Source organism: Asterias rubens, chromosome 5 (assembly GCF_902459465.1).
Source record: "Asterias rubens chromosome 5, eAstRub1.3, whole genome shotgun sequence".
NCBI classification, from domain to species: domain Eukaryota; kingdom Metazoa; phylum Echinodermata; class Asteroidea; order Forcipulatida; family Asteriidae; genus Asterias; species Asterias rubens.
In genome coordinates, this window is record NC_047066.1 from 11679589 (window position 1) to 11705998 (window position 26410).

The 26410-nt window shown below is 37.5% G+C and overlaps 1 protein-coding gene across 1 annotated transcript in view; it reads left to right on the top strand.

Annotated features, from left to right (window-relative positions):
- Positions 1-25850, top strand: part of LOC117290411 (synaptic vesicle 2-related protein-like) — a 38268-nt gene extending 12418 nt beyond the window's left edge. The window contains exons 6-17 of the mRNA XM_033771800.1: positions 10086-10210; positions 12263-12326; positions 13314-13439; positions 14166-14297; positions 16428-16504; positions 17426-17502; positions 19597-19701; positions 21237-21348; positions 22124-22205; positions 22989-23078; positions 23463-23576; positions 24162-25850. Of these exons, the coding sequence (XP_033627691.1) occupies positions 10086-10210; positions 12263-12326; positions 13314-13439; positions 14166-14297; positions 16428-16504; positions 17426-17502; positions 19597-19701; positions 21237-21348; positions 22124-22205; positions 22989-23078; positions 23463-23576; positions 24162-24221 (1164 nt within the window). The 3' untranslated portion in view covers positions 24222-25850. The remainder of the gene's footprint in view (positions 1-10085; positions 10211-12262; positions 12327-13313; positions 13440-14165; positions 14298-16427; positions 16505-17425; positions 17503-19596; positions 19702-21236; positions 21349-22123; positions 22206-22988; positions 23079-23462; positions 23577-24161) is intronic.
- The last annotated feature ends 560 nt before the right edge of the window (positions 25851-26410 follow it).

Sequence of the window (26410 nt, forward strand, 5' to 3'; positions counted from 1 at the left end):
TAGAATACAATATCTTGACAATCATAAAATGAATGTGTTTTTTGCATACCTCGTGTATGAGTGATGCATCACTGGTTAAAAGGCACTAGACACATTTGGTACTAATTGTCAAATACCGGTATCTTCACTTGGTTTTTATCCCAACAAGCTTTTAAAAAATAAGAAATCTGTGAACATTTTGTCTCAATTGGTCATCAAATTTGCAAGAAAATAATTAAAGAAAAACACCCTTGTTGCATAAATTTGTGTGCTTTCAGATGCCTTAAGTTAGGCTGCCAGGCCTGAAGTCTGTCAATATTTGGGTAGGCCTATTACAAAAATTACCTCTTTCTCCAAAACTACTTGTATGTTTCTCATTCTCACAATGTCTTATACTATCAAAAGCTCCCCACTGCTCGTTACCAAGTAAGTTTTTATGCTAACAATTATTTTGAGTAATTACCAATAGTAGTGTCCAGTGCCTTTAATGAAGTACATTAAGTTTTATCCGTTTACAACTACCAAGCGACGTACTTTGTGCAAGAGCGTTTTATCTACTCAAAATTGCATAATTTATGTCACGCATGAGTTCAGAAATTGTAAATTCATAAAATCTCGCATAAAACAAATCCTAGATGTCTATTGAAAATGCTTGGGCACTGAGGTATGACGTTTTTTCCCAGGGCCTCTCTCGTGCAGGATTCAGTCATTATTAAAAACACATTTATAATTTCAGTTATTACAAAAGATAACTCTTTTTGCACTGACTGTGATGGCATGCATTTTTATATGACATACAATCAATGTTGGTATCTACATGTACTGTATTTCAGCATTCAAACACAGCTCTTTGCCTTTAAGCTGAGGCAAGTTGTAGCAAAAGAACCAGGGCTTTAACGGCACTGTACACGTTTTGTAATTGTCAAAGACCAGTGTTCTCACTTGGTGTATCCAATCATAAGCATAAATAACAAGCCTGTGAAATCTTGTGCTCAATTGGTCATTGAAGTTGCGAGAAAATGATGAAAGAAAAAAGACCCTTGTTGGACGAATTTGTGTGGTTTCAGATGGGAATAAAAGACTTTTAGCTTAACCTTTTAATATTTTAGTGAGAAATTACATCTTTCTCAAAAACTACATTACTTCAGAGGGAGTCTTTTCCCACAATAATTTATACTATTAACAGCTCTCCAATGCTCGTTACCAAGTCAGTTTTAAAGTTAATATTTGTTTTGAGTAATTACCAATTGTATACCTTCCCTTCTATTTGTCCACCCTGGACGGCGACAAATAAACATTCATGAAGTATAACCTTACAATCTTACAATGCGCCGTAAGAATTTACAGACTCACTTGAAGAAAGAGTCACGATAAAGACGTTTTATGTGAATGTATTAGTTTACGCTTTGACCAGGAACAGCAGGACGTGTTACCATAGTAACCACATGAAAAGGGAATCAGGATGTAAGGGTTGCCCGGTGTGGAAATGTCAATGATGAGGTACTTGCTAACTTAGGGATATTGACGGGATCGATTCTGGGAAAATAAGGGAAGGGTCTGATGAACAGGTAGTGTTTCATAAAGAGCGGTTTAATAATTCTGATGAACATATGTACACTGTACTGTGTGAGGACGTAGCAATGAACAAAGATTTGGGCAAATTTTCCTGGGGAGAGGCTTTGTCGAGAGGTTGCCAGGGTTTCAAAGGCAAATAATACCAATTGGCTTATATGGAACCTTTAGATTGTTTTAATCCTATTAAAATGTAGATATGCACACATAATAAAAGTACATGTAACATGTGACAATTTCATTTCAAAAGGTGGTCGCATTGCATATCACAGAAAATTCGGAGCCAACATTTCCATGCAGAAAGAATTTCAATCCCAAATAGCATGAAGAGGAATATACAATCTGAGAAACAATAACCAGAACTAGAACTTACAAGGACAGTTAAACGCCACAAGCGATTTAGCGATCTATGCCATTGTCATAAAAAAAACATGTAGGCCTTACATTTGTACGTATGTACATGTAGATTTAAAGGCACCAGACACTATTGGTAATTGTCAAAGACCAGTCTTTTCACTTGGTGTTTCTCAACAATATGCATAAAATAACAAACCTCTGACAATTTGAGCTCAATTGGTCGTCAAAGTGGCGAGATAACAATGAAAGAAAAAACGCCCTTGTCACACGAAGTTGTGTGCCTTTAGATGCTTGATTTCGAGACCTCAAATTCTAAATCTGAGGTCTCAAAATCAAATACGTGGAAAACAACGTCTTTTTCAGAGGGAGCTGTTTCTCACAATGTTTTTTTTACTATCAATAATTATTTTGAGGAATTACCAATTGGTATTAATTTGTCAAAGACCGGTCTTCTCACTTGGTGTATCTCAACAATATGCATAAAATAGCAAACCTGTGACAATTTGAGCTCAATTGGTTGTCTAAGCGAGATAATAACGAAAGAAAAAATGCCCTTGTCACACAAAGTTGTGTGCCTTTAGATGCTTGATTCGAGACCTGAGACCTTTTACTTTCAACCTCTCCCCATTACTCGTTACCAAGTAAGGTTTTATGCTTATAACTGTTTTGAGTAATTACCAATAGTGTCCACTGCCTTTAAGATAGGGAAGCTTCATCAGAATGAAAATTACAGGACTTGTCTCTCCCCTTGCCCCTTTACTGTTGTACAGACAACAAGAATGTAAATTCAATATTTTAGTGGATTAAGAATGCATCAAAAGTAAACCATTAGAGGTAGTGGACACTGTTGGTAATTACTCAAAATAATAAACAGCATAGAACCTCATTTGGTACCAAGTAATGGGGAGAGGTTGATAGTATAAAACATTGTGAGAAACAGCTCCCTCTGAAGTGACGCAGTTTTCGAGAAAGAAGTAATTTTGAGCGAATTTGATTTCGAGACCTCAAGTTTAGAATTTGAGGTCTCGAAATCAAGCATCTGAAAACACACAACTTTGTGTGGCAAAGGTGTTTTTTTTTTCTTTGAAAGTTATCTCGCAACTCCGAAGACCAATCAAGCTCAAATGTTCACATGTTTGCTATTTTATGCATTTAAATGTTGAGATACAGCAAGTGAGAAGACTGGTCTTTTACAATTACCAATAGTGGTCAGTGTCTTTAAAGTCAACAATTGTAGCCATACCCTACAAAATTGTACAATGATTTCACAGTCTTTGATGAGCTTGAATAGAATGAAACAAAACACTTGCGCAAATACATTATGTGCGGGAACACTTATCCTTGGGGCTTCAATGCAAAAAGGGTGCTTTGTTTTAGTTCATTTATGTTTCTTTTTATTTTGTGACCTACATTTATCTTTTTGTTTTCAAGGATGTCTGAACCAAAATTATCTTCCTAAAGGACATCTTTAGAGTTGGTCGCAATTGACAAAAGATATTTACAGATTTCTTACCTCTGTTTCATTTCGCTCTGTATTTTTTACCTCTTTATTCAGTGTGGGGAAGTTGTAGATTCCATGGCTGCTGCTTGTATTATGGGATTCTGCAAAAGCCCTAGACTTGTGGACAAGTCGTCAAATGTTTGTTGCGATGATAGCATTAAAGACTCTGGACACTATTGGTAATTGTCAAAGACCAGTCTTCTCAACATATTATTTGCATAAAATAATTAACAAATCTGTGAAAATTTGAGCTCAATTGGTCGTCGAAGTTGCGAGATAATTATGAAAGAAAAAACACCTCTGTCACACGAAGTTGTGTGCTTTCAGATGTATGAATTCGAGACCTCAAATTCTAAATCTGAGGTTTCTAAATCAAATTCCTGGAAAATTACTTCTTTCTCGAAAACTATGTTTCTTTAGAGGGAGCCGTTTCTCACAATGTTTTATACTATCAGCCTCTCCCCATTACCTGTTACCAAGTGAGGTTTTATGCAGATAGTTATTTTGACTAATTACCAATAGTGTCCACTGCCTTTAGAAGTCGGGAGCCAGCAGCCTTGCGTAGAGCAGATTTGTTCTTGGGAAAGCAGTCTTTGATTTAACAAATCTGGGGCGGATTGCAATAAAACGGTCTTAGTCAGCAGTCTAAGACCAGTCAGTTATAGCAGGCTATCTGCCTTAGACGGTCTTAGCTTAGTCAGTCATTAAGCCTGTTGCAATAAGTCGGTCTTAGATAAGTCGGACGAAAAGTAATGCAATACGAACAAAAGTCCCATAAGCACTTCTGCAGGCACTGGCGGTATGGCATTGTTCTTATTGCTTTGGTTTGAATCATCGGATATCCAATCTGTGAGTTGTATCATTTTTACTTTTGGGAACATACATTTACGATACAAAGTATCAGCACATTATGCCTCCAATGGGTGTAAGCTATTTCTAAAATAAAATCTCATCTCATCTGGAACTCTCTACCACTTAATCTTCGATCTTGTGTTTGTACCGCAAAATTCAAGTCTCTTCTCAAAACTTATCTTATGTCACAGGTTTTCAATGACTAATTTTGTTGTGTCTGTTTTTCTTTGTGTTGTGTTTTGTTTTTGTTTTGTTTTTGGTTTTACTGCGCCTTGAACACCCAGCAGGGTGGATATGTGCGCATTACAAGTCTTATTATTATTATTATTATTATTACCTGCATACAAATTGACAATTGATGAATTTATGAAATATAACAATTTACTACCCTCGACAAGGGTAGTAAATTATTTAATTTCATAAAAAAATTTGAGGCATAATTTGTGTGGATTGTTATATTTTACTTTTAAAACATCTTTCTAACAACAGTTTCAAACGCTTTTCATAGACCAAAGCGCTTGATTCAATGCAACGTGTTTCTTTAAAGATGGTTGAAATTGAACAAGAAAACTTATTTGAATTTGTCACATTATTCCAGGTTGTAGACTGTCAGCCTGTTCTGCAATAATTACATCCTATCTACTGATTTCTTTCTTTGTGTTGATCTTCAGAAATTACAGATTAGCATTGTAACTGCTTTCCTCAGAAAGCCTGTCCCCGATCTCGGCTCGATTTAATATTTCACAACATTGATATCACCAGCGTGAGTTGTTTATCGCCTCAGAAAAAAAATTCATTAACTTGACATTTATCATTCTAAACTACCTGGGTGGAAAAAGAGCTTTGCGGCATCTAAAGCTTCATTCACACTTTAGTGCAATACAGTCTGTCACGAACGTAGAGTTATATACGTATAGGCTAGTGTCTGACGGGGGATTTTTTTTTTCTTGACTTGAACTGTGTGGACAGAATAACATAAAAACGTCCATATGGTCGGGTTTTAGTGGGAGTGACTTGTGTAGCTCAATCTGTCATAGTGTGTGTTGTACTTGCGGTGTGCAGTTAGTGTTAGTAATAATTTATACAGGGAGTTTCACTCAGTTGCACACGAAGAGCACATGTAGGAGATTAAAGCGCATTGTGACAGTTTGGCCGGGTATATTATTTATTCAGTTTGATGTGTACCTACTGTGCTGTGTAAATTTGTTCATTGAGAACTGGTCTGACTATTTATTTTATCGCAGCAGAGTAAATTTTGGTATTCAGAAGAGGCTCTGAAATAAAAACAGAGCCTAAACCTCATAAAGCTGCTGAACAGCTACATTAACAGCTTACTGCATGAATTTCCATTTCAAAGCGCTGCTAACCGTAAACTCTAGATTCTAATCCCAAGTAATCTATGAATTTTCTTTTCAACACACTACTTTCCAAAGAGTATTGTACATGTAGGCAGTGCTTATCACACATCAGTGTAAGGTAAAACCAAACATTAGGCCTATATTATGTCTTTCTTATTTGGTTTTATTATTATATTTCAACATCAGACAGCACAAGCGCCAAATAAAGAACTGATCTAAAGAATTAATAAAAACAAACAAATAGGCATATAAGGTGTGTAAGGCAAAAAGACCTCTTTAAACATTTACAGTAAGAGTTCTGTAGATTTGTTTTGTATAGATTCTGTGGTATAGAAATTGTATAGAATTTGTATAGAAACTGTATAGAAATTGTATTATAGATCATAGATTTTTCTATAGATTTTTTTATAGAAATTCTATAGATTTTTTTATATAAAATTCTATAGAACTTTTTTGTAAGGGAAACAAATAAGAATCTACACTAGAACCAGACGTGGATGGCTAAACAAAATTGATACATGTAGGGGCTTTCTTGTTGTATATTAAGGGAATCAATGTGTGGTGAAGAGGTTTTCAACTAGTGGTTTAATCCCAACGAGGCCTGGTTCTTGATAATTTTACCGAGACGAAGTAAATTATAAAGAACCAGGCCTCGGCGGGTTTAAACCACTAGTTGAAAATCGATTCAACACACTTTGGATTCCCATTCATAAATACCTTTTCGGTCAAAAACATCATCACTTTTTGGTCAGAAAGGAAAATGATGAAAGAAAAAACACCCTTGCTGGACGAATTTGTGTGCTTTCAGATACAGTAGGAATAAAAGATTTCTACGTAGCTAGAAGTCTTTTATTATTTTAGTGAGAAATTACCTCTTTCTAAAAAACTACGTTACTTCAGAGGGAGTCGTTTTTTACAATGTTTTATACTATCAACAGCTCCCCAATGCTCGTTACCAAGTCAGTTTTTAAGTTAATATTTGTTTTGAGTAATTACAAAATGTGTACCTTCCCTTTAAAGGCATTGGACAAGGGACACTATTGGTAATTGTTAAATACTAGACCTCACAGTTGGTGTATCTCAACATATGCATAGAATAACAAACCTGTGAAAATTTGAGCTCATTCGGTCATCGGAGTTGCCAGATAATAATGAAAGAAAAAAAACCCTGTGTCACACGAAGTTGTGTGCGTTTAGATGGTTGATTTCGAGACCTCAAGTTCTAAATCTGAGGTCTCTAAATCAAATTCGTGGAACATTACTTCTTTCTCAAAAACTATGGCACTTCAGAAGGAACCGTTTCTCACAATATATTTATTTATACACTGTACCATCAACCTCTCCCCATTACTCGTCACCAAGAAAGAATTTATGCTAATAATTATTTTGAGTAATTACCAATAGTGTCCACTCCCTTAAAGCAACTACAATCGATTTGCAGTAAACATCAATCTTGGGTCTTTGTGAAGTCGGGCCTTAGTCTTCCCTGCAATCTTTACTACATCTTCCCTTATCGTTTTTTAACTGGATCTTGTTATTATGTATTGCCATTCTGTCAATATTGTCCATATTGTCTGCCAGTCCTTGCTACATATGCCCTGCTCATTTCCATTTCATTTTGTGAATTTAATTTGTGATGTATTTCACTTTTCTTTTGTCTCTAATTCTATTGAGGTATCTGGTCTCCCGGTGTTATCCAGTTTACCTATGATATTTGATCAGGTTTTCATGATGTGATTGAAGTATTTTAGAGTTTTGTGAGTATTATTCTTTAATAGCCAAGGCTCGTAAACATTTATGAGGGATGTTTAGAAAAATACTGGCTTCCGGCAGACTAGTCAAGAAAAGAAAAAAAACTAACGCAGGCCTCGAATTTCAAGGAGGCCACGGAGGCCATGGCCTCCATGGCCCTTGTCTTGGCCTAAGTGCCCTTTCAAAAATTCCCATAGACTTTAAGATTTTCCAATGGACGTGCCCTTTTCAAAATGAAAATGGCCTTGCCCTCCCAAAGATGAAATTCCAGGCCTGCTAACGCAATACATTCAATACCTTCCAATAATTTCCTCTCTAATGGAAATATTTGGGGAAATAATGTAAGATAATGTCCGTGTGCCCTTGTTAGGCCTTTTATAGTTGTTCAAAGATTTCTATGACCTTTCTTATAGAGTTGCCCTTTCTTATAAAGCTTATAAAGTTGTTTAAAAACATTAGTTTAAGTGACAATACTAAAAATTTGTCCATCAGAAAAATACATTAACAATTATATCAGGGGTCGATTTCACAAAGAGTCAGGCAGCGTATGGCTAGTTTTAAATATTAGTCATAATATTTTTCCTGGCTTTTCATTTGGGAGACATACGTAGGCCTGTTGCGTCAGTTATATTTACCCTTATGCTCTCCTGGGCATCCCACTGTTGTTGAACTTAAAGGAACACGTTGCCTTGGACTGGTCGAGTTGGTCTTTGAAAAGCATTTGTAACCGTTTGTTATAAAATGCATATGATTAGAAAGATATTTTAAAAGTATAACAATGATCCACACAAGTATCACTCGAAATTGCGTGGTTTTCCTTTTACCTCGTCTTATGGGAGTAAGATTTTTGACTCCCATAAATGGCCGACTGTGTTAGTTCGCAAAGTAAAAGGAAAACCACGCAATTTCGAGGCAAATGTGTGTGGATCATTGTATTCTAAAAGCTTTTCAAAGACCAACTCGTCCGCTCCAAGGCAACGTGTTCCTTTAAGTTTTTAAATTACTGGTTATGTGTGTTATGTACTTGTGAACGTTTTTCCGGAATAAATACTATTTTTATTACTATTACAACTGGGATTCAAGAACTGAACATTTGCATAAATAGAGCAATACAAAAAAAACATTAAAGACAATAAAAGTGAAAATAGAATGAATGCCTTGACAATGATCTACAGAAATATTGATTTTGATAACATGGGATGTTTAAAAACAACACACAGACAAGATGAGGCCTCTGAAACCAGCTGTTTTTCTGTTGACATTCCAGCCCCAGGCCTGTATGCTTTGTTTTGGAAATGGCAAGGGCACCAAGGTGTTTTCTCCTTGGTAAAATCCCATCAGGAAATATTAAATAGTAAAGTGAAAGGGAAACGAGAAACGTCTTGCACCAAGACTAATACAACAAAAGCCCCCCTTGCTTGCCTCCCATACACCACTGTAGCCGAGGCTTAATCAAGCAACTCTGCAGTGTTCATGCAAAAACCTTTTAATTCATTAGGCCTGCAATACCAGGAACTCATATAGATAAAATCTAATTACGGAGTGGTTTATACGCAAAGTTAATTTTGCCTGTCTGTGATGGTTTTAATGAGACTGTGGAGGAAGGCATTTACTTGAGATTAGTGAACCTGTAACTCTGTGTTTTCATAAAATGTGCCGGTATTGTGTGTTGATGCAAAGATGATGCTAGCTTGTTGCCTTGGTGACTGTAGTCAAGGCCATCGTAATAAATCTGGGCTGGTAGCAACCATAATATTAAAACCCTATAAAACAAGCTGGTTCGTTACATACAATAGTCCTACTAGTATTTTAATTGGGATGGAAAAGCATCACAAATTTGACTCCCATAAATGGCCGACCGTGTTAGTCGACGAGGTAAAAGGAAAACCACGCAATTGTGACGCGTATTTGTGTGGATCATTGTATTCTACTTTTACAACAGCTTTCCAACCATATGCATTTTATAACAAACGGTTACAAAGGCTTTTTATACTGCCAACTCGTTCGATCCAAGGCATTGTGTCCCTTTAACTCTATCTCATTCCCTGTTCAAGAAATCAGTTTGTGCTCAATGTGGTAGTTGAGCTAATGGCCAGATGAGTTTCAGATGAGTATCTATCTGAGTAACAGTCTTTACTCACTTTCATTCCCTGAAGCACTCGGGTTAGCTCAGTGTTGTGGTTCTGCAATGGCTGAATGAGTTAAAGATGAGTTCCCACCTGCAGTGAGTAAGACATTAACTCAGACTGACTCTTCTGTGGTTTGTGGGTAGTTCAGCTATGGCTAATGAGTGACCAAAATAAGAGTCTGTCCTGAGTGTAAAAGGCAGTGGACAATATTGGTAACTACTCTAAATATTTATTAGCATTAAACCGTTCTTGGTAACAAGTATAAAACATTGTGAGAAACGGGTCTCTCTGAAGTAGTGTAGTTTTCGAAAAAGAAGTAATTTGATTTTGAGACCTCAGAATTAGGTTTTGAGGTCCCAAAATCAAGAATCTGAAAGCACACAACTTCGTGTGAATAGGGTGTTTTTTCCTTTCATTATTATCTCGCAATTCGACAACCAATTTAGTTCAAGTTTTCACAGGTTTGTAATTTTATGCATATATGTATGTTGAGACACTATAAGTGAGGAGACTCGAGTCTTTGACAATTACCAATAGTGTCCAGTGTCTTTAACTGTTTACCTTTTTTTCTAATTCTGTTATCAGGGACTCATCATGTGCTCAGTCTGGTTGTTCTACTATGGCTTGATGAGTAGTTTCTCACCTACCTACATATGGATTCTCGTCTTGAGAGGCTTGGTCGGGTTCGGAGTCGGAGGCGTTCCACAATCGTGAGTCTTCTATTTATCACTTACCAGTTCCTTCCTTACTTTGATCCAACAAAATCCAACACCATTGTGGTTACTCAAAACCCAAACTGTTGGAAATAATGTACCTGCCCGGCCTATATGTTTAGTTTTGCAACATTGACAGGGCAAGGGCACCAAGGCATTTCCTCCTTGTTAATAAAAGGGCACCCCTATGAGGAATTTCTACTGGAGCGTTTCTTCACAGGCACCAAGGCATGGAGGCAATCGACTTTGTTGCCGCCGTGCAGTGTCAGGCCTGGCCTGCCCCTGTAAAGCATGGTCAGTTTACTTGTGCAGTTCTCCATCCAACAGAATTGAACAAAACATGCAGACGTGTGGATTATGTCATTGGGGTCAAGGGGTCATTGAATATCATTATCATACCTCTTGGCTGAAAAAGCCGCACGGAGAGGTGCATTTTTGACTTGAATTATTCATTACTAAATGCAAATTTTAAGCGTAAAAAGGTTATATACTGGTAGCAAATCTACCTCCATGCTAATCACTAATAGGATGTCTATTTTGCCAAAAAAAGGTAAACAGTTAAAATATTGAGATTATCATGTAGCCCCTGTTTAAAATGGAACACTCTACAAATGGAATACGCAGTTTTGTACATACATGTACAGTGCACCCACAAATCCGTGCCTGAGGTTTTTTTTCTTATTTAAAAAAAAATCTTAAAATAAATACTCGAGCACAAACTGCAGCCATCCACACATCCATGTACAAGAATTCCAGGCAGGTTCCTGTGACAGTGATATTGAGGAAACTGCATAAACGAGTCTTGAAGCAATATCGGAGTACGTGGGAAGAAAAAGAAGAAGTTAAAGGAAAAGAGCACCACATTAGGAGCAGGGCAAATTGAGTGGTCAAATTACAAGTCAACTTCAGTCTGTTTTCGTAGCCTCGTTGACATTTGACTCGCTTCAGCGCATAAATGACTCAGAGTGTAGACTTGGGGTTTCGTAGGTACAGCATGTATACGTACATGATGTATAGTTGAATGCAGGCGTGTGATTTTTTTCTTGGTTTCAGGATGTTCTATACAAAAATCATTCAGGCTTCAAACTTTGTTGAAAGAAGTAAATCAGGCACGAATGGGAGAAAAAAAAATAGTTTTGTTTTTTTGGTGATGCAAAGTGTTTGTTCGTATGTAAATCTCTTAAATTATATAATACAATCTGACCCATAAAGGGAAGGCACGTTTGGCAATCATTCTTAAAATCAATGGCAATAAAAAGTTACTTGGTTTGAAATACTTGGACAGCAGCTTTCATTAGCATAAAGCATTTTGAGAATAATTTCACTTTTATGTAAATGTAGGTATGGGAAAAATGATAATTTGTTTTACAAAAAATGTTTTTTCTGAAAAGCTTTACTAACAGTAACATTTCTCAGATTGAGAATTTGAATTGTTGATTATTCTTCCTGAACCCCTGCAGATGTAAACTCCTTTTGAAATAAATTTTATAGCGATATTTAAAAAGGATTTCAACAATGAAACGGTTTCAAAAACCAACTACATTGGTATACTTTTAAACCTCCTGAATTGTAACATCCGGGAGGTCCCACTGTCTTACATTTAAGGGGAACCCAAGCCCAGAAGCCCCTTTTTCAGGAATTTTTAAAAACATTTTAAATTTCAGCTGGGTGTGTACAACAGAAAATTTTCACTGGATAGTTACATACAAGTAGTTGAGCTTGATTTGTTACAATTTTTTTTACTATTTCCAGATTTACTCAAGATCTCCTTCACCGTAAAAAAAATCTGTAAAGTCTTACAAAACTTCCACTGTGAAATTTACTGCACTTTAACTGGCATCCTAGCTGCAAGGTAAAGCACTGTAAATTGTACAGATTTTTGTTACAGTGTGGAGTAGTCCAAATAAATATTCTTGATGGAAGCAAACCAATTTACCAAAGAGCAAATGAGATTGTCCACATTGTGTGGAAATTGACCAGTGCATGTGGTTGGTGATCAGTCAGTAAGAGTAAGAATTTATGTTTGTTTGTGTTTTTTTTCCTATCTAGAATAACCCTGTATTCTGAGTTTCTGCCTTCCAAGAGTAGAGGAATGTGTGTGGTGTTTACCTCAGTAAGTATCTCTACATAAAGCATGGATTGTTTACTGAATCCATCTTTGCTACATGTACATACAGCCCCTTGCAGCAATGTCATAAACGGCTACTGTCTGCCACGATCACCATTTTGGAAGGCAGTAGCACTCCGCACTAATAAAGTAACTTTTGCTCAAAATACCCGGCTGTCAGACAAACATTTCACCACCTACATGTACTTGATCACTGTATCATCAACTCACCACAACAAAAATTGGGAAAAATCAAACACTTTCGATGTGCTTCGTGGTCAAAATGGGTGTGGCTGGCTGCCAAAGTCGCCCTTGCATGCCTTTTCCTCAAACACGTTTTAGCCGCATCCTTTGCAATTCAGATCTTAGCTGCGAGTAAGGATGATTAGCCTCCCAAATTAATATTTTTATTAAAATGGCATTAAAACATACCTCTTGCTTGTTCTGTATTCTGGTTGTCTGAAACGCGGTCACGTGGGATGAACTAATATAGTCTAGTGATCCTGCCCGCTTGTTTTGCAGGAACCAGTTCCCGAGCGGGCACTAGTCTTTGAAAATAGTGCCCAGTTACAGCGCCCTCTCTTGACTTGAACCGTGAACAGCAACTACAAAACTTTCTTTTCCAGATTTCTGTTCTTATTTCACATTTTAAGACCGAGCTGTGTTATAAAACACTATTCTGACATAATTCGGTAACTAGTGTACATGTACGTCTATTCCCCCTAGGGCCAGAGAGTGACCAAAAGAGGGGCTTATTTCCCTCGGCCTTCGGCCTCGGGAAATAGGTCCCTCTTCTGGTCACTCAAAGTCCCTCAGGGGAATAGACGTACACTAGTTACCTCATTACCAGTCAATGTGTGTATACTAGTGTATAGTCAGTACACACAAGAGACAAATCAGGATCTGGAAGTTTACTTGAAGAACTACATGTACCAAGAATTGCTCTAAATCTTGTCACTCTAACTTAATAACTGTTTTGTTTGGCGTCTTTAGGTATTCTGGGCATTGGGAACAGTACTTGAGGTCCTCCTTGCTCTCATCGTCATGCCAACGCTAGGCTGGCACTACCTCCTCTTGTTCTCATCTATACCAGTCCTCATCTTCGTTATTTGTTGTAAGGTAAGATGCCTCAAGCCGTGCTTCCATTGGTCTCATTCTCCTGCTGCCATGCAAAAAGTTACCGTGACTGGCGTTGCTGTAATTCAACCGTGCTTTCCCACCGGGGCCCAATTTCATAGAGTTGCGAATCACAAAAAATCGTTCAGCATGAAATTTCTTCCTTGGTAAAAACAGGATTACCAACCGAATTTCCATTTGTTGCATATTGCTTGTTACTGGTATTTAGCTGTTGTTTGCTTATCCTGAAAAATCACGTCGAAATTTGGTCGGTAATCCAGTTTTTATCAAGGCAAAGTTTTCATGCTCAGCAGCTCTATTAAATTGGGCCCTGGACTTATATACCGCAATGCTTGCATAGCGTTTTACAGCATTGTTGCGCTACGTAGGTGTACAGCATGGAGCTGTTCACATTGTACTATAAGCAGCCTTGTTAATTTACCGTGGGTGCTCGGAAGTTTTTTTGCAACCTCTTTCGGCAACAAGCTAGTTTTACATCACGGTCGTTACAAGTTGACAGGGAGGGAAGTTCTCTGGGTATTTGAAGTTGACAAACTAGTTCCCAAGACTTCACCTGGGGACTAGTTTTTACTTTTATAAGCAAAACAGTAAAGTTTTTACTCATGTCTGTTTCTATTTGTATTTAAGCTTTGAAGTCTGGATATCCAATTCTGTGTTTTGTGTTTTGGTTTATTTTTTTAAATACTTTTGTTAATGGTTTGATTGCAGTGGCTACCAGAGAGTGCTCGCTACTATGTCGCCTGCGGCAACCAAGAAAAAGCTCATGAAATCTTAAAAGCTGTTGCCATGACGAATAACAAACCCATGCCTCTTGGTAAACTCAAGATTGAAGAAGTAGCGGTAAGTTAAGAAAGGCTTGACCAATTGGGCATTGTCTTGGGTTTTAATTTAGACATGTAGGACTAGCAGGATACTCTCACATCATTAATAATAATAATGAGGGTATCAATGTGTGGTGAAGAGGTTTTCAACTAGTGGTTTAAACCCAAAGAGGCCTGGTTCTAGGGGTTTAAACCACTAGTTGAAAACCAATTCAACACACTTTGATTCCCATTTTTATAATACCTTTTTGGTCAAAAAACATCAACACTTGTTGGTCAAAAAGTAAAATAAATGCAAAAATTGTAATTGTTCAATGATTTCTTTCAACACAACCCCCCTCCAGCTTTGAAATGGTAAGGCCCTTGGGTAAACAACTCCTTATAAGGGAATGCTTTGCGCGTCGCACGTATCGCGTGATGTGGCACAATTGTTCCAGCCGTTGCTCTCGACCAATAGGAATGAAGAAACTGTCTAATAAGCACAGGTGCAAGCTCGCGTGTCACGCCATGTTTCAACACTTTTTACTGGTGTTATATCATCCGTTCAAACACCCCCACTTGTCGCCTCTCGACCAATCAGAATGGATTAACTGTCTTAGGTATTTATGAATAATAATTATAATAACAGTTGCATTTCTATAGCGCCTAACGCCTCACAAAAAAATCTCCAAGTACTCAGTACTTATGTATAATATGATTGTTTTCAATAAACGTTTATTCCATACTCTTGTTGAAAAAAAAAACAATTGTGAGAATTAAACAGTACATAGAAATTTAACAAATCTAAAGTGTATTAAATTATACAGAAAAACAATATAATCTAATCTGTTAGATAAGCCGTGGCTTGTAGACAACAGCCTTTATACAGACAAGAAAACACACAAACAAACAAACAAACAAACAAACAAATAAGCATCAAAGAAGAAACAAGGGCAAGACAATTACGCAATGACAATACAAAATGCTGACGACAAAAACACAAAGAATGTTAAACCAGGCTAACTGAAGACGACAAAAATAAATAAATAAGTGGAGATGATGAATTGAACAGAAATATTTTGGGAAGAGTCTTGAAACTTGAGATAGTGTTGGCTTGTTTTATGTGTAGAGGGAGATTGCTCCATAAATGAGGTGCAGCAAACTGAATGGACTTGTAGCTCAACTTTTAACCTCTGTTTTTTTTAAGTTGTTTGATAAAAACCATTTTGTATAATATTGTTATTAATTTCTGTTAATAAAAGCAAGGGCGCTTTTGCTTTGCAAGAGTGCCTGATCACTGTAGCTCGCAACCCTGCGGAAACCATTATACCAGAATGCTTGCTGATCCAGAAACACAGGGGTTAATGCCCGATCACTACAGGCCCCGATAACGAGAATGAAAACTAGATCGATAAAAATGCACGCCCTCGGTTGGTTGAATGAGCGTGGGCGTATTCTGCGTGGAGTAATTCAACCAATATAATGTGTTCTCTTTGTGTCGTTATCGTTATCTTTATTGCTGCAGCGTGGCTTGGCCTTACCTCTACTCTTCCACAAAGGGTTGTGGGTCGGGTTCTAGCACTGCCTGTCTTTATAGTGCAGCCGTCGATTTCACAAAACTCTTCCTAACTTAAGACTAATCTTAGGATTTAGGACGAGTCCCAACCCTGCACTGTAGCATGCAGACCTTAATATTAATCCTAAGTTAGGACGAGTTACTCATCCTAACTTGAGATAAGACAAGTCCTAACTCTTTGTGAAATCGACGGCAGGGGACCTATGGCTCCAAGTTCCATACGAAGGATCCAAATGAATACGCTTGGACCTACAGCTTTACATCCCATCTAACATTCTAAAGGAATAAGTTGAACCTACGGTGTTGCGTCCTATCCAAAGGAATTAATCAGACCTTCTGCCGTTTCTCCCATCCGAAGGAAAAAGTACTTATGGTATAAGTGTCTTACTCAGGGGGTACTGACCAGGCAGGCTCAGTCTGAGCTAGGAACCCATGCTGTGAATAACAGAACTTCGCTAGAGAGCACTAGACCTCTTGCCAACAATTCTTCCTTAAAGTCAAACCTGTTGAATAGTTCTTTCACAAATGGAACCTTCACACAGATTTGCCGCAAACCACACTCTTTAATCTGTTCTTTGTGTTTTTCATTTGTAGTTGGAGAGGGGCTCGTATAAAGATTTATTTAAAACTAGAGAGATGACATTTACAACTGTACTGCTGCTCTTCATTTGGTAAGTTACAGACTAGGATGTGACAACATTGATTTATAGTTCATTCATTAAAGATTTGTTGTTTTGAGTAGCTATTTGTGAAAATTAAACTGAAGTATGAGTGAGCTTGTATGTTCTTAAACTACAGTCTGTAAATTATCTGATGTGTGAAACCAGGGGGACCAACACCTCAAGTTGAAACCTTTTTTACTTCATGTATGTATACATAGATTTATATACTTCATACGTTTATTTTTGGGTGGTTTTTATTAAAACCAGGGCCCAATTTCATGGCTCTGCTTACCATAAGCACAGAATCAGCTCATTTTATGGGTTAGCGGTGAATGTTGGCTTCTGCGCTTGCAAGGCTAGTGCAGATTTTTGGCGCTTGCAGGTAAGCGGGGAATAATGAAGCCTGAACTGTGATGCATTGTAATGTAGAGTGGGTTATCATCCAGTCCCTATCTGATTGCATGAGTTTTCCTCTATTTTTGTTTAGTTATCCTCACACATCTAATAAAATTGACATTTCGTCACCATCTTCTCTACACAGGTACTCAGGCCTCAGTCATGGACATCATATTGGGGCACACCCCCCCCCCCCACTTTTGTTATCATTATGCCACTGCTAAGCCATCCTTACACAGGGTTTTTGATTTAAAGACTTGTTGTAAGTGGTTAATAAAAATAATAGTTAATAATTTATTTATGTATAATAATCCTGATCCCTGTATAAAGCAAACCTTATTAACCATGACTTTGGCGTACTATTTCAAATGGTTCTATTCAAATATTTCTATTTTTCAGAAGTAAAAAAAAAAACCAAGTCTAGTGACTGTGAATCGTGACAGCAAACTTCATGGTTGGCTGATTGAGACTTTAATATTAGCTTTGTGTTTGAATGAGTGTGGCATTAATTACCATTCAATATCTGTTTTATAGGTTTGCTAATGCATTTGCCTACTATGGAATTGTTTTGCTCAGTACCGAGTTATTCGCATCTGGAAACACATGTTCAGGTCAGTTGAGGTTTTGGTTGTTTTTCTCTTTTTTTTTTTTTTTTTTTTTTAAATATGTGTAACACCTTAGAGGCAGTGGACACTATTGGTAACTGTCAAAGACTAGCCTTCACAGTTGGTGTATCTTTACATATGCTTAAAATAACTAACCTGTGAAAATTTGAGCTCAATCGGTCATCGAAATTGCGAGATAATAATGAAAGAAAAAAACACCCTTTTCACACAAAGTTGTGTGCATTTAGACAGATGATTTCGAGACCTCAAGTTCTAAATCTGACGTCTCAAAATCAAATTTATGGAAAATTACTTCTTTCTCAAAAACTATGGCACTTCAGAGGGAGCCATTTCTCACAATGTTTTATACCATCAACCTCTCCCCATTACTTGTCACCAAGAAAGGTTTTATGCCAATAATTATTTTGAGTAATTACCAATAGTGTCCACTGCCTTTAAAGGGAAGGTACACGTTTGGTAATTACTCAAGACAAATATTAACTTAAAAACTGACTTGGTAACGAGCATTGGAGAGCTGTTCAAACGGCTCCCTCTGAAGTAACATAGATTTTGAGAAAGAGGTAATTTTCACTAAAATAATAAAATAATTCTTGCTAGAAGTCTTTTATTCCTATCTGATAGCACACAAATTCGTCCAACAAGGGCATTTTTCTGTCATAATTTTCTCGCAACTCCGATGACCAATTGAGCTCAAATTTTCACAGGTTTGTTATTTTATGCTTATGATGAGATACACCAAGTGAGAAGACTGGTCTTTGACAATTACTAATAGTGTACCTTCCCTTTAAGGAGCCATTTAAAAAAGTTAATATTAAATAAAAAAAACATTAAAAAACTTGATTTGAGCTAACCATCCCAACTTTTGATTTTCTTTTCAAATTATTTAATGGCTTTATGTCATAATCTGTACACTTAAAGCAAAGTAATGCCTCAAAAAAAATATAGCCAAGTTTAAGATCTCCAACATCAGTGGCTTTCAACAGCTTTTCCCTTTTAAAAACAAATCATTTTCACATTTTATTTTAAAAACAGTGGACACTATTGATAATTGTCAAAGACCAGTCTTCTCAGAGTTGGTCTATCCCAACATATGCATGAAATAACAAACCTGTGAAAATTTGAGCTTAATTGGTCGTTGAAGTTGCGAGATAATAATGAAACAAAAAAACACTCTTTTTACACAAAGTTGTGTGCTTTCAGATCTGAATCTGAGGTCTCGAAATCAAATTTGTGGAAAATTACTTCTTTCTCAAAAACTATGTTACTTCAGAGGGAGCTGTTTCTCACAATGTTTTATATTATCAACCTCTCCCCATTACTCGTAATCAAGAAAGGTTTTATGCTAATAATTATTTTGAGTAATTACCAACAGTGTCCACTGCCTTTAATCAGGAATGAAATTGACGATTTTGGTCAGATGGATATTGATCGTTGACCAATGGTGCTGCTTTTCCCCTCTTGGCGTTTTTCTCCCCCATTTAAAACTGAATTAAAGACCCTGGACACTATTGGTAATTGTCAAAGACCAGTCTGCTCACTTGCTGTATCTGAACATATGCATAAAATAAAAAACCTGTGAAAATTTGAGTTCAATCGATCATCAAAGTTGCGAGATAATAATGAAAGAAAAAAACATCCTTGTCACACGAAGTTGTTTGCTTTTAGATGCTTGATTTCGTAACCGCAAATTCTAAATCTGAGGTCTCAAAATAAAATTTGTGGAAAATTACGTCACTTCAGAGGAAGCCGTTTCTTACAATGTTTTATACTATCAACCTATCCCCATTACTCAAAAAAAATTATTTTGAGTAATTACCAATACCTTTAAACAATAAATGTACTTCGAATCTGTACCATTTCCTTCTTGTACAACCATGTCCATCCGGAGACTATAACACCTCCTTCAATCTTAATTGGCAGTGGACCATGATCCAACGATTCTGCAATTTTACAATGATTTCACTTCTTAATCATCATACATAGTAATTTTGGAAAAATGTCAGGAAAGTTATGAAGAAACGGACATACAGTACATGGTTTTGTTTTATCATTTTGTAATACTTTCGGATTGTATTTCAGTGACAACCAACGCAGAGAAAACTTTAGAATGCAACGACGCTTGTCAATCCCTAAATGCTGAAGACTATGGGCTCCTGCTATGGACAACTCTGGCTGAATTCCCAGGTATGTAGGTTTCTCACTGTCTTAAAATTGTTTTTACATCCATTCTTGTAGTGATTTGTAACCGGTGCCCACTTCATAGAGCTGCAGAAAAATGTTTCTTAAAAAACACGGTTGGCTTGTGCGTAAAGCGCTCGCCTCTCACCAAGGTGACCCCGGTTTGATTTCCGGTCGGGGCTATAATGTGAGTTGAGTTGTGCGTTGGTTCTCTGCTGTGCTACAAGGGTTTTCCACACTCTCCGGTTTTCCTCCCTCAGGAAAAAAATCAAACACTTTCGATCTTGGCTGTGCTCTGTGGTCATAATGGGTTGATGTGGCTGGCAGCCAAAGGCGCCCTTGCATGCCTGCCTCCTGAACACGTTGTCAGGTTGTAGCCGCGCGAGTAAGGACGATTAGCCCCCCCAAATTATTATTAACAAAACTAAGAAAGAATCCAGTCATAAATGTGACATTGTGTTTTGGCTGGTGACCTTAATCTGGTAAGCACAATTGTTTTAACAACCAGTCACCAGTTTTATGCCAACCTGCGTAAGCTTGGGCGATATCGATTTATTTTATTCACGATATATCGCCGACAATATATCGCGATATTCGATATAATCGCGATTAATGAAATTTGACATCATCAGTCTTCAAACTCCAAGTGAAAGTTGTAGAAGAGACAGTCATAGCTTAAGAGAGGTGTTCTAATGACCTATTCTTCTGGTTTTACTCCAAACCTATGGGGTGCAAGATGTCTCAGCTAGCAAATACATCGCGATATTTTATCGATATTTCGATTAAAACCAAATCCATCCGATATCGAAATCGTTTCCAAATTAATATCGCGATATTCAATAATATCGCGATATCGCCCAAGCTTAAACCTGCGTTCTGCATTACATTTCCTCCAGGCCAAAGCTTTGGTCTAGCTCAAACCCCAACTTTGATTCGGGTCTTGTTAATCACATATCGGTTCGGTGAACATTCTAAGCTACAAGTCCTGCAGTCTTTTGGATTTTTCACCCATATTTGAGCCCTGGCAATTAAATTTTGTTTTTCTAAGCCAGAAGGGTCAAGGCCCAATTTCATAGAGCTGCTTAGCATAAAAATTTGCTTAGCATGAAATTTATTCCTTGATAAAAACAGGATTACCAACCAAATTTCCATTTGTTGCATATTGCTTGTTACTGGTAATCAGCTGTTGTTTGCTTATCCGGAAAATCACGCAGAAATTTGTTTGGTAATCCTCTTTTTTATCGAGGCAAAAATTTCATGCTTAGCAAATTTTGTGCTAAGCAGCTCTATGAAATTGGGCCCTGCACATGTCAGAGGCTTGAGACCAGGGTCCAACAAAGTTGTTCAACTGTAATCACGCTTTCTTACGTACTTCAGCTTTAAAACATGCGTAAAGCGAAAGTGTGTTCTTTTGACGAGATGAAGTATTGCATTTTCAAAAACATTTTTCTCCAATCACATATTTTTGCCTTTGGTGCATTATACTTTAGTTTGTCACAAGACCGAAATGTTGAGAGCAATTCTTTCTTTGTTATTTTCAGGTATCATTTTAACGTTCATCATCATCGAGGTATTAGGAAGGAAGAAGACAATGGGAATAGAATTCTTTTGTTTCTCCATTTTTGTATTCCTGCTTTTTATCTGCTCAACGAGGTAAGATTCTCCTTTAATTAGAGACTTAACTCCATAATAATTGTCATCTAAAAGCAGTTTTTAATCCTGTATCCTGATTGGTCAACCCATAGCAACAAGAGTGTGATTTTAACCTTTATCTTCCAGTAAGCGCTAATCCACCAATCAGAAGCTCGAACTACTAGGGGGATAAAAATTATATGCTACGACTTCTGTTTTATATCCTACTTCCTCTATTTTTATTACACAGTGCGTATTGTGAAATGTCATTTTGTCACACTCTGTATACGAACAGTGCAAAAATTACATTCTAAACCTTGTGCGAGTGAACTAACGCTCTAAAGTTTTACATTTTGCACATTGCAAGTGAGACTGGAAGATAAATTTGTTATCACACGCGCGCTCGTGAAATACGAAAAAATATAGCGCGTCTGCGTCCCATATCCAACTCGGCCGAACTCGTTGGATATGGGACGCAGAAGCGCTATATTTTTTCGTATTCCACTCGCGCTTGTGTGATAACTAATAATATACTGTATGCCTTTCCTATATGCATGGCGTTATCATTGTAATCCCAAGTTATGCTACAGGCGCAACGCCAAATGGTGATCACAGATTATCTGATTATGATTGGTCAAGGAAAAGCAAAACTGACACTAAGCGCAGAATTCTGCAGAGCCATAAAATTGAGCCATGACCCCTTCCTCTATTAAACCCTAGATAAAGTTCATTGCAATGCCTCATACATACGTATCTGTATATATGTTTTTGTTGTATGTTATTTACTTGTTTACAGGACGGTGTTGACAGTCTTCTTGTTTGCAGCCAGGGGGTTCATTTCAGGAGCTTTCCAAGCAGCGTACGTTTACACACCAGAGGTAAGAATCAAGAAATGTGCCGAAATAAAAAAGTTACATCCCCTTAAAAGGGTCTGGGTACTTTTTGTAGGACACAAAACAGAATGTCCACAGATTTCAATAAACTTACATCGTTTGAAGATGATGATTGTATATTACCTTAAATTATTACTTGCTAAGGAAGGTGCTGTAGTTTTTTAGAAATGAGTTAAACAAGTCACACAACAAGAAAATGTCTCTTAAGACTCATTTCCCCACAACAATAGCACCTCAACATCTAATATTTTAAGGTAAGCTTCCTATTATCATTATCTTCAAACTGTGTATGTTTAATGTAAATCTATGGACATTGTGTTTTGTGTTACCAAAAGTACTCAAATCCTTTGGGATAACCTTTCTCCTGTTTCATAAACTTGTGATTCCTGGCAAAACATGATGATCTTCCATCCACCGCCCCTTTTCACTTTTTAACACCAGATCTTTGTCAGTGTTGAATGCAGTAAATTTTGTGTAAAGTTGAATAAATGTTGCATTGAGTTTAACAGATTTAAGCTTTCGCTCCTCTCTTGTACATAGTTAATTTATAGTTATTTATTTATTATTTGCTTGACATTATATTATTTTTGTTCACTTTTATACGCGTTTAACTTGGTTACATTTCTATGTACTGATTATAATTCTTATAATTGTTCTCTACTTTTTAACAAGAGTATGGAATAAACGTAGTCTTGAACTGAATTGAATAGAATGCATTGTAGGTTTATATTGCATATGTTTTCATTTATCTATTACTTTCTTTCCCAGGTGTATCCCACAGCTACTAGAGCTCTTGGCATGGGTTCATGCAGTGCAATGGCTCGGGTTGGAGCAGTACTTACTCCGTTTGTTGCTCAGGTATGTTTCATTCAATATCCTTGCTAACTGAATCTTCAAAGGATCTAATGGTCTGTCGCGGTGAGATAGTCAAATCGTGGTGATGGCGTAATGGTTCAGGTCTCCATGATCAAATACTGTTCTTGCGCAAAGCTACTGCCTGACGGCTACTCCACCATTAACTGCACACAGCGCGAGAGCATTAGTTTCGCCATGGAGGGTTTCGCAGGGGCCAGCAGTCTCGCAGGAATACCACCAGTGCTGCGGGAATCGCATAAGAGAGTCAGAACGCATCACCGCGAATGACACTTAAGGACTTGTCTACAAGTTTACAAATGATCAAACGTGTGATTTCTTAAGATTTGTTTCTAATAACTAACTAGCGCCCTCTGTTGATTGATTCAGGTCTTGCTGGGTGTATCTCCACATCTAGCAATCTCATGCTATGGAGGAGTGGCTTTGTTAGCAGCAATTGCTTGCATGCTTCTACCTATAGAGACTAAAGGCAGAGAGATGCAGGTAGGTATTCCAGTATAGTGAAAGTGTAGAGTGTCATGGCCGAGTGGTTAAGAGCATCAAATTCAAGTTCTGGTGCTAAGCCACTGAAGTGTGGGTTCGAATCCCGGTTGTGACACTTGTGTCCTTGATCAAGATACTCAACTATAATTGCTTCTCTTCACCCAGGTGTATAAATGGGTACCTGCGAGGGTACAGGTTGATATTGTGAATGAAAAAGCCTTTGGAGCGATAAAAACTGTTGCCCAGGTAGTATATACTCCCAAGGGAGCTGAGAAACATTAAAAAGGGATGTTATTGGCCCTATGACCAGGGCACTAATGTAAAGCGCATTGATACGGTTATTGTGAAATGCGCTTTATAAGAATTGGTTATTATTTGTTATTAAAGTGACATTTGTGAAGGCCGGTTTATAGTCGGTTGGGCTCACACATCGGATTAAGCCCACATTTTAACACTTTTATTATTTCATGTACATGGTTCATAACACAAAACATGAACACTAACTGCGACTATTTTGCCAGCTCTACCAATCCTGTAAAAGAACGATTTCACTTTAATTTTTTGTTGGTTCTTTTTTTTTTTTAGACTGTTGTCAAGAAATCAGTACCAAAGAGTGGAATGCCAGAGACTGGAACTGCCAGGTGATGTCTGAAATAGGAAAGGAAATGTACACTTTGTAAATCGACAACTGCTGTAAAAACAATAATAATATATGTAACATTGTTAGTACTTATTGACAGGGATTTGACAGGAGCTCTCTCAACTAACCTCCAAAATCCTCCGTCTGTGTAAACCTTTTCCCTGGGTGTTGCCAGTGTTTGGTGGATTTACACTTCTAGTGTGAGTCAGGAAAAAATACTAAAAAAAAACATTCACAATTTTATTAATGTTCTAAGATTTGTACCATCTGGAATCAGCTGTTTAGAACTACAGGGTCGTTTAACTTTACGGGTGATCAGAAGTCCAAAAAGGTATAGTAGCAAAAGAGAGATTAAATGGCAATCAATTAGCTGTGCTAACAGGTATAGTAAGCTGTACTCCTGGGTGAAGAGAGGAAACTACTGTAGGGTAAAAACCAAACGTTATAACTTAAGTTCGATGACCTTAAGGGTTATATCTCCCCACATGTTTCCAGTTGTACCCCTATGTAAAGAGTAGAAACTTAGAGTGTTGAAAACTATTTTAAAAATGCATGTGCGATGACCAACAGGGATTACTCTTACAATGGCTAGTGTACTCCTATGCAAAGGGAAAAAACCTATGACAAACAAGGGTTAATCTCAACACCACTGGTTCCCATGTCTACTCCTGTGCAAGTACAAGAAAATCAACAGGCTATGTTAAGGGTCGGTATCAAGTTACGTTGGTCTTTTCTGCCTGGCTTCCAAGCCCATGTGGTTACGTTTCATTCATGCTTCGAATAGTGTGAACGCTACCAAAGGCAACAAAATGACGTCTTTAAGTCAATGTATTGACACCGGGTGGCGCCTAGTGTTCTTCTGTGTGCGGTTAAACACGCGGCGGTGCGCTTTGTCTGGTGACGGTTGAATTTTTTGCTGTCATTTTAGGGTCCTGCTTCTTGTTCGTCGAGTGTCTCATCAACAGGAAATTACAGGACATAACTGTTGTTTTTAAAACAATTATGAGGACCAACATGGTTTTATACTCATCCCAAAGATTCGCGGGTCTGCTCCTGGCGAAAGAGAAGGAATTATGTTTTAGCGTGAAGGTTTCAAAAATGAGTCATGATGACCAATGTTGACATGCATTCCGTAATTGATGTGCAAAGTCCAACAGACAATAAATGATGTTCAATAATAGCTTTATGGAGAGAAATATCATTGTAATTATATCAATGTATAATTAATGTATTGATGTATCTTAGTCTCATTTAAGTGCCAATGGTTGTTTTTTATAAACTTTTAGTAACTGTTTGCGCTTTCGAGTCGTCCATGATTTACAGAGATGGTAAAGCATTAGTCGTGTATTTTTAACTTGGGATATTACACCGTGTGCGACTTTATAGCAGGCAATGGCCAGATCAGTGGTGACGTCTGTTCTTTTTTAGACTTATGAACAAAAGTTGTTAAATGTTTGTTGTGGTGTATGTTCTCACGCGATTATTATTGCTGGTTCCTGAACATGGGGCCATCATCACGAGCAGTAGTTTGGGGAATCACTGCAAGAAACACATAATTATAACGACATTCCCACAAGTCTAGCTCTACGACAATTATCTTTGTTTCTTGGATATCCCGGCATGAGAATTACAAGTTGTGGACAACTTGATCATTAAGCCAATGCCAATACACACTAGGGTGTCAACTTCTTTCCCAGTGGCGTACGATCTCGCATACCCCCCCCCCCCCCCCCAGAATGCATTAGTTTTATAAGGTGCACTACCCATCATCCCATTGTAGCGAGGCTGCCAACGCATGTTCCAACTTTGGGCGTGTTAATTGTTGCAAACTCTCTGCCAATCATGTTTGTATATATCATTGAGTCACGCGCCTGCAAATCTGCTGAACGCCCAAGTTTTTGCAACTGCAATCCTCATAGGCATGTGGGTAAGTTTTACAAAATATTAACCGTCCTTTACACAAAAAAAGACCTTAAGTATGTAAAAGCCAAGTCATACTACATAACTTTGAATTTCATAAATCATCGAAGAGAAAATAGTCCAGTGCAACTCTTACAGGCTTCTGGTAGGCTACAGCCAGTTTGGGTGAAATGGGCGTGGCTTACAGTGGAATAACCTATGTTGAACACTTAATATTTATATTCAAAGTTATTCAAATATTCATATTTTATTTAAATATTCATATCGGTCTGTA